Below are 11,854 nucleotides of genomic sequence, written 5' to 3' on the forward strand. Positions count from 1 at the left end.
CATTTCAACCAAACCATTTCTGTGAATATATATGGAAAGAGAATATTGTATGATAAATGGGAAGAATTTCAGAAAATTATGTTCTGAAATAATGGATCAATGTTTTTAGTTACATTTTAATGTAATGAAAGCAAATTTCAAATTGACGATGACAAATGCTTTGGCAGCACCGCATATAAAATTTGTAAGATGAGTAATATGGCAACTGTCATGCTAATGCTGTTCTATAAACGGTCGCCATATTTTTTTCACCACGGAAAGTGATTTGGTTCTTAAGAAAGTGTTAAATAATTCTTTAAACGAATGAAAAACTGAAAAATTTGCTAAAATAAAAAATATATCTAAGAAAATTGTTCAAGAAACAGAAATGAGTGATGAATATATGATTAACGCAGAGCCGCCAGAAAATTATGCAGTGGCATCTCATTATAGTGGCAGCAGTAGAGCAAATGCTGACGAGGATCGAGAAAGTTGTCGCGATCAACGTGATAAACAAGACCGCTCACGGTCCAGATCAAGAGATCGTGGACGTGAAAGGGAACGCGATAGAGAAAAAAGTAAAAGAAAAAGGTAACTTGCTTTAGAAGAATTTAAGGTTATGTGTCATTGATTTTTCCTACAAATATCTAAATCATTTTTTTTTTAAATTTATTTAGAGAACGATCAAGAGATCGGGATCGGGACCGGGATCGTGATCGTGATCGTGATAGGGAGAGAGAACGTGAACGTAAACGTGAAAGTCGTGAGCGGGAAAGTCGGGATCGTGACGTAGATCGGGAACGTCGTAAAAGAGATAGGGAACGCGAACGGGAAGCACGGGGACGACGTAGTCGTTCTCGTACATATGATGATTACGAAAGTAGGCGAAGGCGCAGCCGCGACAGACGAAGAGATCGTGATCGATCCCGTAGCCACAGTTATGATCGTCACGGTCGTCGTAGCCGCGAGCGCAGTCGCAGTCGTGATCGAGGTCATGAGCGAAGCCACGAAAGAGAACGCGGTCGTCGAAGTTTTTCAAGGGAAAAATCTGAACGTAATCGATTAGAGCCCATTAAAGAAGACGTACGCGAAACTCGTTTCGATTTAACACAGACTATACAAGAGTTAATGAGCACCACATCGTCTACGAAAAACTTTGCTGCTCTTTTCAACAATACTAACAGCAATGATTCTATTAGCAATGGTCTCTCGGAAAACTCGCGTAAGTTTGCAGCAAAATTTGAAGCAAAATTTGTGCAAATGTTAATCGGCTTTTTATTGCAGAAGATGGCATTGAGCGTAGACGTCGCAAAAAATCGCGTTGGGGTGGTACCGAGAATGATAAAACTTTCATACCTGGCATGCCGACAATATTGCCGTCAACTTTAGATCCCACACAGCAGGAAGCTTACTTAGGTAATATATTTATTGTTATTTTCCAAAAAAAAAAAAAAAAAAAAGCAATGCTATGGTTTAAGGTTGTGCATTAGTCGTAAGTTAGGATATTAAATTAGTAATAATAATTCTTTTAACAACTACAATTCAACATCATCACCGGGTCTTCTCAGGCAAATTATGCCCAACTCAGATGCGTTTCCAACAATGTTTAAGTACAAAATAACATTTTAAGTAAATCAATTACTAAACAAAAATTCCGTTCTCTATTTTTGAAGGAGGAAATCCATGTAATAAAAAAAGACAGTAAAAAGTGTTAATACCAAGGACGCCAAGTTGCTTAATGACTTTGGAAACTCCATGTGGAAATCCAAATTTCTCTGTTAATGCCATTTCTTTTAACATTATTAACTCTTTAGTATTTGCAGTTTTTGTCTTTTTAAAAGAAAAGAAAAAAAAAAAAACTAAGAATTTTTTTTTTATATATAATATATATAAAACACCTTTTCACTGCGTTAACTGTAAGTAAGTATTACGGAGGCAAAGGAAAGAATTACGCAGACGTATACATTTTCAACGGTTTTAATGAAAATAATTATTGATTACTCTGTTTTATTGTTTCAGCGTTCAGTGTATTAAGTTTAGAAAAATCATCAATAACTAAAAACCAAATTTTTGTATAATTTTCTTTTTGTTTTTTTTTTTTTAAATATTTATACCAAAAAAAAGAAATCACTAATAACGAGGCTTGCCCTCGATTCTTTTTTCTCTTTTTTTCTTAATCCACAATTTTAATTACAGTTCAATTGCAAATTGAGGAAATTAGCCGCAAACTGCGCACTGGCGACCTGGGTATACCACAAAATCCTGAAGAAAGGTTTGCACTAATATTTAGTTTTATACATTAATGTTAAAAGCATTTTTGTATGTTTACATTGTATAAAGTCAGCTGAATGGCCAGGAGGGAGACAGCTTGGAAAACTTGTGATCGCTGAAAATATGCCAAAAATCTTAAATGGATTTTACAGGTTTTCAAGTGAGGTGTATGGGCCAAAAAAAAAAACTTAAATTTGTATAATCTGTAGTTTGGTGAAAAATTAATTGTTAATGACCTGATAGTGTCGATAGAATTAACTAGGCGGAAAGGATTCCGAACTACGAAATCTAGATTTGGCTGATTTTACGATTTCTACCATCAGCTAGCAAGTTTAGGTGCATCGGATAATAATGCGGGTTTTGTAAAAAAAAAAACCTTAGAAGAAAGCTCAGCGAAGTAGCTTTTATATAGAATTCCTATGGTTAAGCCGAAAAATATTCAGAGTGGGATATTTAATTTCCTTACACAGGTTTTTACTTTCTCTTTATAAAGTCTGTTACTGGAGACATTCCCATGCTCTGGAAGCTACTTCAAGTTCAACATTTCTTGAAGGAGATAGCAAATGTTGTTTCAAAGTTGAATAATAATTGAACAAAAATAAGCAAGAATATCATAGCCGGGCAAGGCCAGTCATTACATACCCTACACCATTTCGCCTAATAAGTTTATTCACTCGTTTTGGCCATAACGCACCAAAAATTACACATTATTTTCATGCAACGGCATACTTTTCATGAAAGCCAGTTTATTGGAGAATGGCCAAAATACCATTTTAGCAAATTTAATGTATTCTCTAAAAAATGCTTATTTTTCTGTTTCCGTCAAAAAAAAGTATAAATTAGTCTCGCACCCCTTATAAGGGCTTGTTTTCATGATAGCCCCTATATATGTAAGGGTCTAAAAAACAAACCTATGCGATCCCAACTTCCCTATTGTTTATTTATTTTTCTTCCTTAATTAGTGTTAAGAGCGAATTTTTATCATAAAATATTGAAAACAAAACTTTTTTTCTCAAGAACTTCATGAGAAATCTCGTAACTTGTCTGGAGTGGCGTCCAAGAAATAGGCCCACTTGGTTCAAATTTCGTTTACTGAATTTACTACTACCACGAACAAATTTTCATCGCAAAGCCGTCACAATTAGATCTTAGCGTGTAAGGGGTTTGCATTTCCTGAGGGTGATTCGATAAGGTTGATTTATTATTATAAACCAATTTTCAGAATGAAATATTGAAAATTATGCCTTTTTATTATATAAAGATTGAGTTTTTGTAGGAGCGGTTACATTAGGGACGGTTCAAAGATTACCCTAATCCAACCGAATTTTTATACCAATTTCGAATGTGAAACCACTACTATTCATTGAGTTTTGTCGAAATATTTGAAAAATTCTAAGTTTTCTTCCATACAATGACTCTTCAAAATAAGGCGGCGGGTGAGGGGAGCAGTCGAAAAGGTCTACCAATCGGATAGCATTCGTCGTTGGGGAGAAAACAAGACGGATAGACAAGCTTAGATCGACTCAGAAAATGATTTCGAATCGATCGGTATGATAATAGGTGCGTCTGTTTGTACCCAGATCCACAGATGGTGTAGAGAATATAATAAATTTATATCAATATATATATTTAGATCACAATATTTAAAATCCAATAGTCAGTTTATTAATTCATTCTCAAGCGCTTGATGCATGTTTCGCGATCCGTTAACGGGTTTTGAAACTGAAATAGTTTTCCGTCCTGGTCATTTCAATCGGAATTGTGTTTCAAAAACGTACTCATGTCGTCCCTCCTTTGTTACTGCTGACCGCAGAAGTTGTGAAAAGGGATATGATGTGCGTCTAAACATATCCATTAAGGATAGAAGTTAGTAAGTGCAGATTGAGAAATTAGGGGTAATGTGTACTAAGGCCAAGTTGAAGTCGACGAAAAGACATGATTTGACGAGACAAAGTGCCTTGGATTGCCGTGGCGTAGTTGCCGTCTTCTTATCGTTAAATGTGCAGATACCCGTTAAAATTGCTTTGAAGAGGTTTCGGAGAAAATTGTATCTTTACGTATCGCTTGTCTGTCTCTATACCACCAGATGTAATTAGCAACCCGCATTATGGATTGGTGCACCTAACAGTTCACTTCGTGAAAAATAGATGAAAACTAGATTCGGTAACTGTAGAAATGAATGATGTTAGAGAAGCTTATCAATTCCTTTTTATAAGTTTTCAGCGTAGATCGCTTTAAAAGGAAATGTTTAGACAAAATTAGAGGGATTTATGTACTTGTATTGTATACATTTATATATATATATATATATATATTATTAATAGGTAAATATTGCAATCAGTTAATATATGTTTTACATAATCAAACTAATGAAAGATTTCCAATTGTAAATCTTTAGGTGAAATTCATTTAAAAATAAATGTTTAAAATATACAATGATCGGTGTGGGTGGTGTTGACAGAATTCTCCTAAAAACAAAGAGAAAACAGAACCAAGTAAGCCCAAAAGTAAAAGAAAACGTTTTGTGTTGTGTGGAACTAATGAGACTTAATAATAATGAACAAAAATTTTCTTTTTTTCCCTCTAACAAAAGGATAAAAAATCGAACAAAGCGAGACAAAGGGGTCACAATATAACAGACACACTATCCGTCCAGCGTGCATATTTAATTAAATTAATTATTATTAATTTTTTAATTAATCAAAATTCTTTTCTTTTTCTCAACAAGCAATTAATTTAAAAAAAAATAATTAATTATAAAATTTTTTAAGGATTTACAGGCTTTTTTTTTACATGTAGGATCTAAAATATATACTATATAGTTAAAAATGAGAAAATATTTCGGTCTTGAAAATTACGTTTCGTTAGAAAATTTATTGAATGAGTTATTTTTGCTTTTGTGTTTCGTTTCTATAGATCTCCGTCACCCGAACCAATTTATAGTTCTGATGGTAAGCGTTTGAATACACGAGAATTTCGTTATCGTAAGAAATTGGAAGAGCAACGTCATCAGTTGATTCAGAAGATGCAATCGGTTAATCCGGATTTTAAGCCTCCATCTGATTACAAGTATGTTGGTAAAATTTTGTAAAGAATATTGTCTGCATATGTTTTGTTTTCTCAAGGCCTCCGGTTACTCGAGTTATTGACAAGGTTTTGATACCACAAGAACAACATCCTGATATTAACTTTGTGGGTCTTTTGATTGGTCCACGTGGAAACACTTTGAAAGCAATGGAAAAAGAAACTGGCGCCAAGATTATAATACGTGGTAAAGGTTCCGTGAAAGAAGGAAAAGTAGGGCGCAAAGATGGTCAACCTTTGGCCGGTGAAGATGAGCCGTTGCATGCTTTTATCACTGCTCCAAATCCGGAAGCCGTTAAGAAGGCTGTTGATAAGATTAAAGATGTTATACGCCAAGGTATCGAAGTGCCCGAAGGTCATAATGATTTACGTAGAATGCAATTACGTGAGTTAGCTCAACTTAACGGAACATTGCGTGAAACTGATTGCCCCCGTTGCACCAATTGCGGCTCGACGGAACATAAATCTTGGCTATGCCCAGATAAACCGAATATAACCAATAGCATTGTTTGTACTGCCTGCGGTGGCGCCGGTCATATATCCAAAGATTGCCGCAGTAAGCGTCCTGGCGCTGTTGGTGAGCTTGGAAGCGTCGAAAATGCTGAGAATTCTCAAGCTAAAATCGATGAAGAGTATATGAGCCTTATGGCCGAATTGGGTGAAGGTCCACCTCCATCAGCTCAACCGAAACAAAATGCTGATCCTTTGGCTCAAGTGCATATCAATAGAGGTTACAGCATTTTTGATAAGAAACCGTCTGCTATGCCAGCTATACAAGCGCCAGTACCGATAGGTCCGCCCACGACAGTACCGCCTTTGCCGGGTGCAATGCTGCCAGTCGCACCACCACCGCCTATGCCGCCGGGATGGGGTGCGTCTAATGGAGCTCCTGCTGTGCCGATGCCGCCATTAATACCACCACCACCCAGTTCACAACCAGCCCCACCACCAACTCCACCCATGATGCCGTGGATGAGCGCTGCCCAGCCGCCACCACCGGGTGGTGATCCACCGCCTCCACCTGGCACCAGTCCTTTACAACCACCCGGTACTGGCCCAATGCCGCCATTAATACCACCACCACCCGGCACGGCACCATTGCCACCATGGCCGCCGGCTACTAACATAATGCCAAGTTTCCCGGCTTGGGGACCAGCACCAGGTGCCTATCCGCCTCCTCCTCCGCCACCTTGCGCACCTCCACCACCAGGAATTAGAGGGCTCGCTCAACCCCCTCCTCCGCCTCCTCCGGCTAATTAAAAACTTTCGATACTATTTGGTAATTAAAACATTTGGTTGAAATAACAAACAAAATCATCAAACACAACAAAAATAAAAACAAAATTTTTAACAGAAAATGTTTCTTGAAGAAGAACATTTATTATCCATGACGGTCCCCGCGCACAGGCTGAAGAAGAAGATTTCAGTTTTCTCTCTAGCTAATTAAAATATCCTGCCATTTTCACGATACCGTGAATATGTTGCTGATAATCATCCACAATGGCAATAGTAACATTTGTAATAATTAAGGTAGAATTTTTAAGTGAGATAAAAAGTTGTATTACTATATGAATAATCGCTAAAGCACTTCAATGTCCGATAACATTTTACTTGAACCTATATATATATATGTATATATATATAAATATTTTATGCTAAATATTGATTTTCTGTAATCTCTTGAATAGAATCTTTAATAAAGATTATCTTGGCATCATGGAGATTTTCCCCCGAGTTTCAACAATAATCAAAGTAAAGTGAAGGTATAACATTTTTGCAACGAACTGAGCTATGGAAAGCTGAAAAAAGGTCTCACAGATTTAATTGTGGCTTCCAAAGCATATGTAAATCGGAGCATATATACACTTTATGGTGATTTTAGTGCCCACTGTTAATTATTATAATAATTTAAAGTTTCGCCTATAAGGTTTTTTGCTCATCGGTAAGAATCATACCTAATAAATTTGTAATTCGAACTATAAGACCCAACAACACTCATAGAGAAAAATATACATGCAGTTGCGACATCATTGCTGCATAGGAGGCATAAGGCACGTACAGCAAGCAACAGTGAAAACTGCAAAATCTATAGAAAATATAAATGAATTTAATAATAATATTAACTCCAGGGAAATAAAGAGCTCAAGAACGCTTGATAATTTCTATGTAATGTACGGGTAAACAAAAACTTTTTAATTCCGTGGGTTTTCAATTTATTTCAACTTGAATCATGATTAGACATTATATAGAAAGAATATAACATTCAAAGTCCCCAAATATAAACACAAATAACTCAAATCCCCCGTTTTTAAGTGAGAATGTTTGGTAGCAGTCCAAGGCTTAACCATGTTTATTGAAATATTCTTTTGCTTTGTTGACATCCGGTTTTATGGTATCGGGATTTGTTTTCGGATTCCAATTAGCTGGGCATACTTCGCCATGTTTATCGACAAACTGGAATGCCTTGATCAGACGCAGAACTTCATCGACTGAACGTCCAACTGGAAGATCATTGATCGAGTACTGGCGGACATTACCATTAGGATCAATTATGAATGTTCCACGTAATGAAATGCCTTGACTTTCCAATAGAACACCATACTTTTCGCTAATTTGTTTCGTTATATCGGAGAGCAAAGGGTAGTCAAGTCCGCCTAGGCCACCGGCTTTGCGATCAACGTTGGCCCAAACTAAATGGCTGAAATGCGAATCTACTGAAACCCCCACAACTTCGGCGTTCAACTCTTTAAATTCCTTAATACGCTCGCTAAAAGATATAATCTCTGTAGGACATACAAAAGTGCTAAAGGAAACAAAAAAGTAGGAAATTGCATTTACGTCGATATTAGACAAATGAAGGCAGATGATTGCGTTTTTGTACTTACAAATCTAGAGGATAGAAAAACAATACCAAATATTTGCCATTATAATCTGACAATTGGATTTCTTTAAATTCCTTGCCCACCACAGCAATACCTTTGAAATCCGGTGCTGGCTGCTGGATCTTAACAGAGAGCAAAGGAGTAGCTGCGCACGTATGTTTATTATGAAAAGATAAAGCAGAGAATTTCAATTCACGCAGACGAAAGAGAATAATCCCAATTTTCCAAAAAACTTACTTTGATGCAGTAAACGTGTTAGTGTTTGTCGTGTTTGCTGTTGTTGACACAATTGCTTGCCAATTTGTGGTAACTACATTACAAAATTGCAAAAATGCTTTAAAAACTGGGAATGTCACTGAATTACGTAATTTTTTCATTAATTTTCATCCCAATTGATGCTAATTGCATTTATTTACCAGAATCATGCTTTAGGATAAATACTCACATTTTTTAACAAAGCTTTGGCCAAGAGAGACATGATCTAGGCAACGTTTTTCAATTGCTGCGACAGCTATTTGCTAAAGTTATGGAATTATTTACTGATTAAGTCGATTAAGATTTGATTTATAATTTTTTCTTGACCGGTTTTTTTTTTTCTTTTTCTCTTTTTATTTTTTTTTTTTTTTTTTCATTTTTTCAAGGGAATTATGAGTTGCCAAGTCTTGGTAGAAAGTTTCGGTATTTGTAGGTTAATTAAAATGAGATAGTTTCGTTCGTTTTTTTTTTTTTTTTTATTATGAGAAAGTAATTTGAAAATTAGGTTTCAAATGGTTTACCAGAAATAAAATATTGTATCCGTTAAAATGGAATTATTTGCATTCACAAGTTAGTATTATTCAATGTTATTTTGTATTAATATTAGCTTTATCCTCCCTGATATGGAAAAGAAAGAACGGTAGAAGAAGAAGACGAAGATTATTAAAAAAAAGGACGACGGCAACAAGCATTGCAACCCAGCTATCTTTATTATAAGTTCATCAAGGGTTTATTTACGATATCGCCGTAGATGTTTTATTCGTTAAGATTTATAAGGTTATTAATAATGTTTATTATGTTGCTGAAGCTGTCGTTGACCGATTTCGCTTGGACCAGTAGTTATGGTTGCAGAAGTTATTTTTGGTGTATTTCGATTCAATTTTGAGCGATTAATAGCTGAATTCACGTAGTTTGTCAGTATGTCTGCCTCATAACGTATTTGACTTGAATTTACTGGGCAATCACTAGTACGTGCAGCTTCAACAAACCTTGCTTTATTACGATCGAACCACTTTTGGGATTTGTCGATTTTTTCAGAAATGTTTATAGATTCCGCTTCGGTGAAGTGAGCGTATTTATCCACGCCCTTCTTAAAGTCGGCAATAACAGCGCGGGCAAATGAGATGGCGCGCTCCAGCTCGTCAAAAGCTAAAGGGCAACGTTCATAATCATTTGCACGGGCATTAATTGGATTAATTCTTTGTTTCAGTAGATAGAGTTTATCCATATAAGTATCATAATCGGTATCGACACCATCTTCGTATAACCAATTTTCAACATCGTTAAGTTCAGTGCAAATACTTTCCCGCTCTATCGGAAAAATGTGCTGATCCAAATGTCCCCCAAGCAATTTGCTACGCATTTCGTAGACATACTCTTCCAAAGCATTTTTGGCGTCAATACGTTTTGTTTCGCTGGCATCGTTGGCTGACATTCTCTCCTCAAATAGCCTCAAGTCTTTCAATTCTTTTTGACAAATGCCATGAATTTGAAATTCCATTGGTAAGTTCACATATTTTGAGGATCTCTTGTCATTGTCATCGTCCATCACTTTGTTTGTCTGCCTATCTGTGGAAGTGTTTGCGCGGCTTGGTATACGGCTTTTCTCACTGTCTTCGATCATGCCTAGTTTCGGTCGTTCTATTGCTGTATGTTGAAGGCTTGTCGATTTTCTCTCAGTATCATTTTTGTCAGCTAGTGTAGCTCTTGAAATCACTATCAAGCCATGTTGATTAATTTTTACCTTCACCTTAATATCGTTATATTCTCCATGATTTTTGGCTTTTATCTCTTTGATAGTCCATTGACCAATAGTAGGATCTGGATAGGGTATGGATTGAGAGTATCGTACCGTTAAGTTAAATGATTCTTTGCGGCTTAAAGTCAGCAAACGACTGGTAGGTGCCTCATGAAAGGCGGGAAATATTTCGACGCTACTACCAATACAAGAGCCTTCGCCACTCCAGCTCACCTCAACAGCATAGTTTTGAATATCAGTAATTTCAAACTTACGTACACGAAGAGCGGGTGACATCATAGCACATTGTAGTGCCCCGCCGCGCGAAACAGCCTCATCCTGATTCAAAGTGGTACACACCGTTAAACCAAAAACTTTCTCAATCAACTCTTTAATTGCTGGTATGCGTGTACTGCCGCCAACAATTTCCACCGAATGAATTTCTTTCAAAGGTAATTTAGATTCAATTAAGAGCCTATTGAGTGTATCTTCAACACGTCCCAACAGTGAATCGCATAATATTTCCATTTGATAACGATGCATGCTCGACGATACATCGATATCACCTATGAAGCATTCAATCTCTAGAGGCAAGCTGGTATTGTTTGTCGACATTTGTCTTTTCATTTTGTCAACTTCACTTAATAAACGTAACCACTGTCGAGAATTATGTTCGATTTCGATTTTGTAGCGTTGCTTGAATTCCTTGGCAAAATAATCAGCTATGACAACATTAAAGTCTCGACCGCCAACTTGATCCCAACTACTGGCCAGCATCTTGAGCTTACCCTTGGTAAAGGCACATGCGCAAACTTGCAACGAAGAGTCGCCGCAATCCACGAAGATTACATTGCGCGGATTATCGCTGGGCAGAGCTTGCTTATAAAAACCATATGATAACGCTATGGCGGTTGTTTCGTTTAGCAAACGCAATACGTTTAAGCCGGCAATTTTTGCGGCATCGAGCAAAGCTTGTCGCTCAGCGTTTGTAAAATAAAATGGACAAGCGATGACACAATCGGACACTTGTGCCTGTAAAGCCTGAGAAGAGGTCTCTTTCAATTTAGTAAGTAACATGGCCGTCACTTGTTCCGGCGTAAAAAAGTGCGTCTGCCCCAAATAATGAACGCATATATTGATGCCATTATCCGATCTCTCTTCAATTTTGGTTGGAATCATCGTTAACTCATGCTGCACATGAGGATCATCGAATTTTCGACCCAACAATCGTTTAAATCCAATGACCGTATTTTCTTTGTTCGACCCATACTGATTCTTCGCGGCCGCACCAATAATCCGCTTCCTTCCGGCGAATGCTACGAACGATGGTGTTGCTCTCAAACTGTAATCATTATCCAATGTTTCGACACCACCATTCTTAACCGTAGCCACGAAACACGAATCATTACCAAAATCGATTCCAATCACTGACATGTTTTTGTTTTAATTAGCGGCGTGATAAGCGAAACTTTTTGGTCTGAATTTAAAACTTATTGGTGTTAGGAAATATACAATTTTTTTTTGTTAACCCAAATTCAAAATTTACTATATTTTCGTTTACATAAAAAAACATCTGAACGAGAGACGTTACGAGTTACGAGTCAAAAAATTAAACATAAGCGGAATGACTGCACAAGAAAAAAAA

General features: G+C 36.7%; 3 protein-coding genes across 4 annotated transcripts; 1 reads left to right on the forward strand and 2 right to left on the reverse strand.

Moving 5' to 3' along the window:
- Positions 1-238: 238 nt before the first annotated feature.
- Positions 239-6,939, forward strand: LOC119640116 (splicing factor 1). 2 transcript variants are annotated; one of them, XM_038037943.1, is made up of 7 exons: positions 239-570; positions 657-1,201; positions 1,264-1,395; positions 2,176-2,251; positions 5,167-5,319; positions 5,376-6,613; positions 6,689-6,938. In XM_038037943.1, the coding sequence occupies exons 1-6, from the start codon at positions 368-370 to the stop codon at positions 6,592-6,594; spliced, it is 2,328 nt and encodes a 775-aa protein (XP_037893871.1). In that variant the 5' UTR covers positions 239-367; the 3' UTR covers positions 6,595-6,613; positions 6,689-6,938. The 2 variants fall into 2 exon arrangements, with proteins under 2 accessions (XP_037893871.1, XP_037893870.1); XM_038037942.1 differs by having other exon boundaries at positions 5,376-6,939.
- A 584-nt stretch (positions 6,940-7,523) lies between these two features.
- On the reverse strand, positions 7,524-8,820 carry LOC119640108 (peroxiredoxin-2). Its single transcript, XM_038037935.1, has 4 exons — positions 8,662-8,820; positions 8,454-8,526; positions 8,220-8,361; positions 7,524-8,137 (listed from the first exon to the last, which is right to left on the reverse strand). Exons 1-4 carry the CDS (start codon positions 8,692-8,694, stop codon positions 7,675-7,677), a joined length of 711 nt encoding a protein of 236 aa, XP_037893863.1. The 5' UTR covers positions 8,695-8,820; the 3' UTR covers positions 7,524-7,674.
- Positions 8,821-9,252: 432 nt separating this feature from the next.
- On the reverse strand, positions 9,253-11,643 carry LOC119640158 (heat shock 70 kDa protein 4-like). Its single transcript, XM_038038014.1, has one exon. The coding sequence runs from the start codon at positions 11,641-11,643 to the stop codon at positions 9,253-9,255; it is 2,391 nt and encodes a 796-aa protein (XP_037893942.1).
- Between the last annotated feature and the right edge of the window lie 211 nt (positions 11,644-11,854).

This window comes from Glossina fuscipes, unplaced genomic scaffold, assembly GCF_014805625.2.
Source record: "Glossina fuscipes isolate IAEA_lab_2018 unplaced genomic scaffold, Yale_Gfus_2 115, whole genome shotgun sequence".
Taxonomy (NCBI): Eukaryota; Metazoa; Arthropoda; class Insecta; order Diptera; family Glossinidae; genus Glossina; species Glossina fuscipes.

Coding starts and splice junctions, on each gene's coding strand:
- LOC119640116 (XM_038037942.1), top strand. CDS start 368: ATGAGTGATGAATATATGATTAACGCAGAGCCGCCAGAAAATTATGCA. Junction 1,202..1,263: donor TGGTCTCTCGGAAAACTCGC/GTAAGTTTGCAG, acceptor TTTTTATTGCAG/AAGATGGCATTGAGCGTAGA. Junction 1,396..2,175: donor ACAGCAGGAAGCTTACTTAG/GTAATATATTTA, acceptor TTTTAATTACAG/TTCAATTGCAAATTGAGGAA.
- LOC119640108 (XM_038037935.1), bottom strand. CDS start 8,694: ATGTCTCTCTTGGCCAAAGCTTTGTTAAAAAAT. Junction 8,527..8,661: donor CCAAAGCTTTGTTAAAAAAT/GTGAGTATTTAT, acceptor TTTGTAATGTAG/TTACCACAAATTGGCAAGCA. Junction 8,138..8,219: donor TTTTTCTATCCTCTAGATTT/GTAAGTACAAAA, acceptor TGTTTCCTTTAG/CACTTTTGTATGTCCTACAG.
- LOC119640158 (XM_038038014.1), bottom strand. CDS start 11,643: ATGTCAGTGATTGGAATCGATTTTGGTAATGATTCGTGTTTCGTGGCT.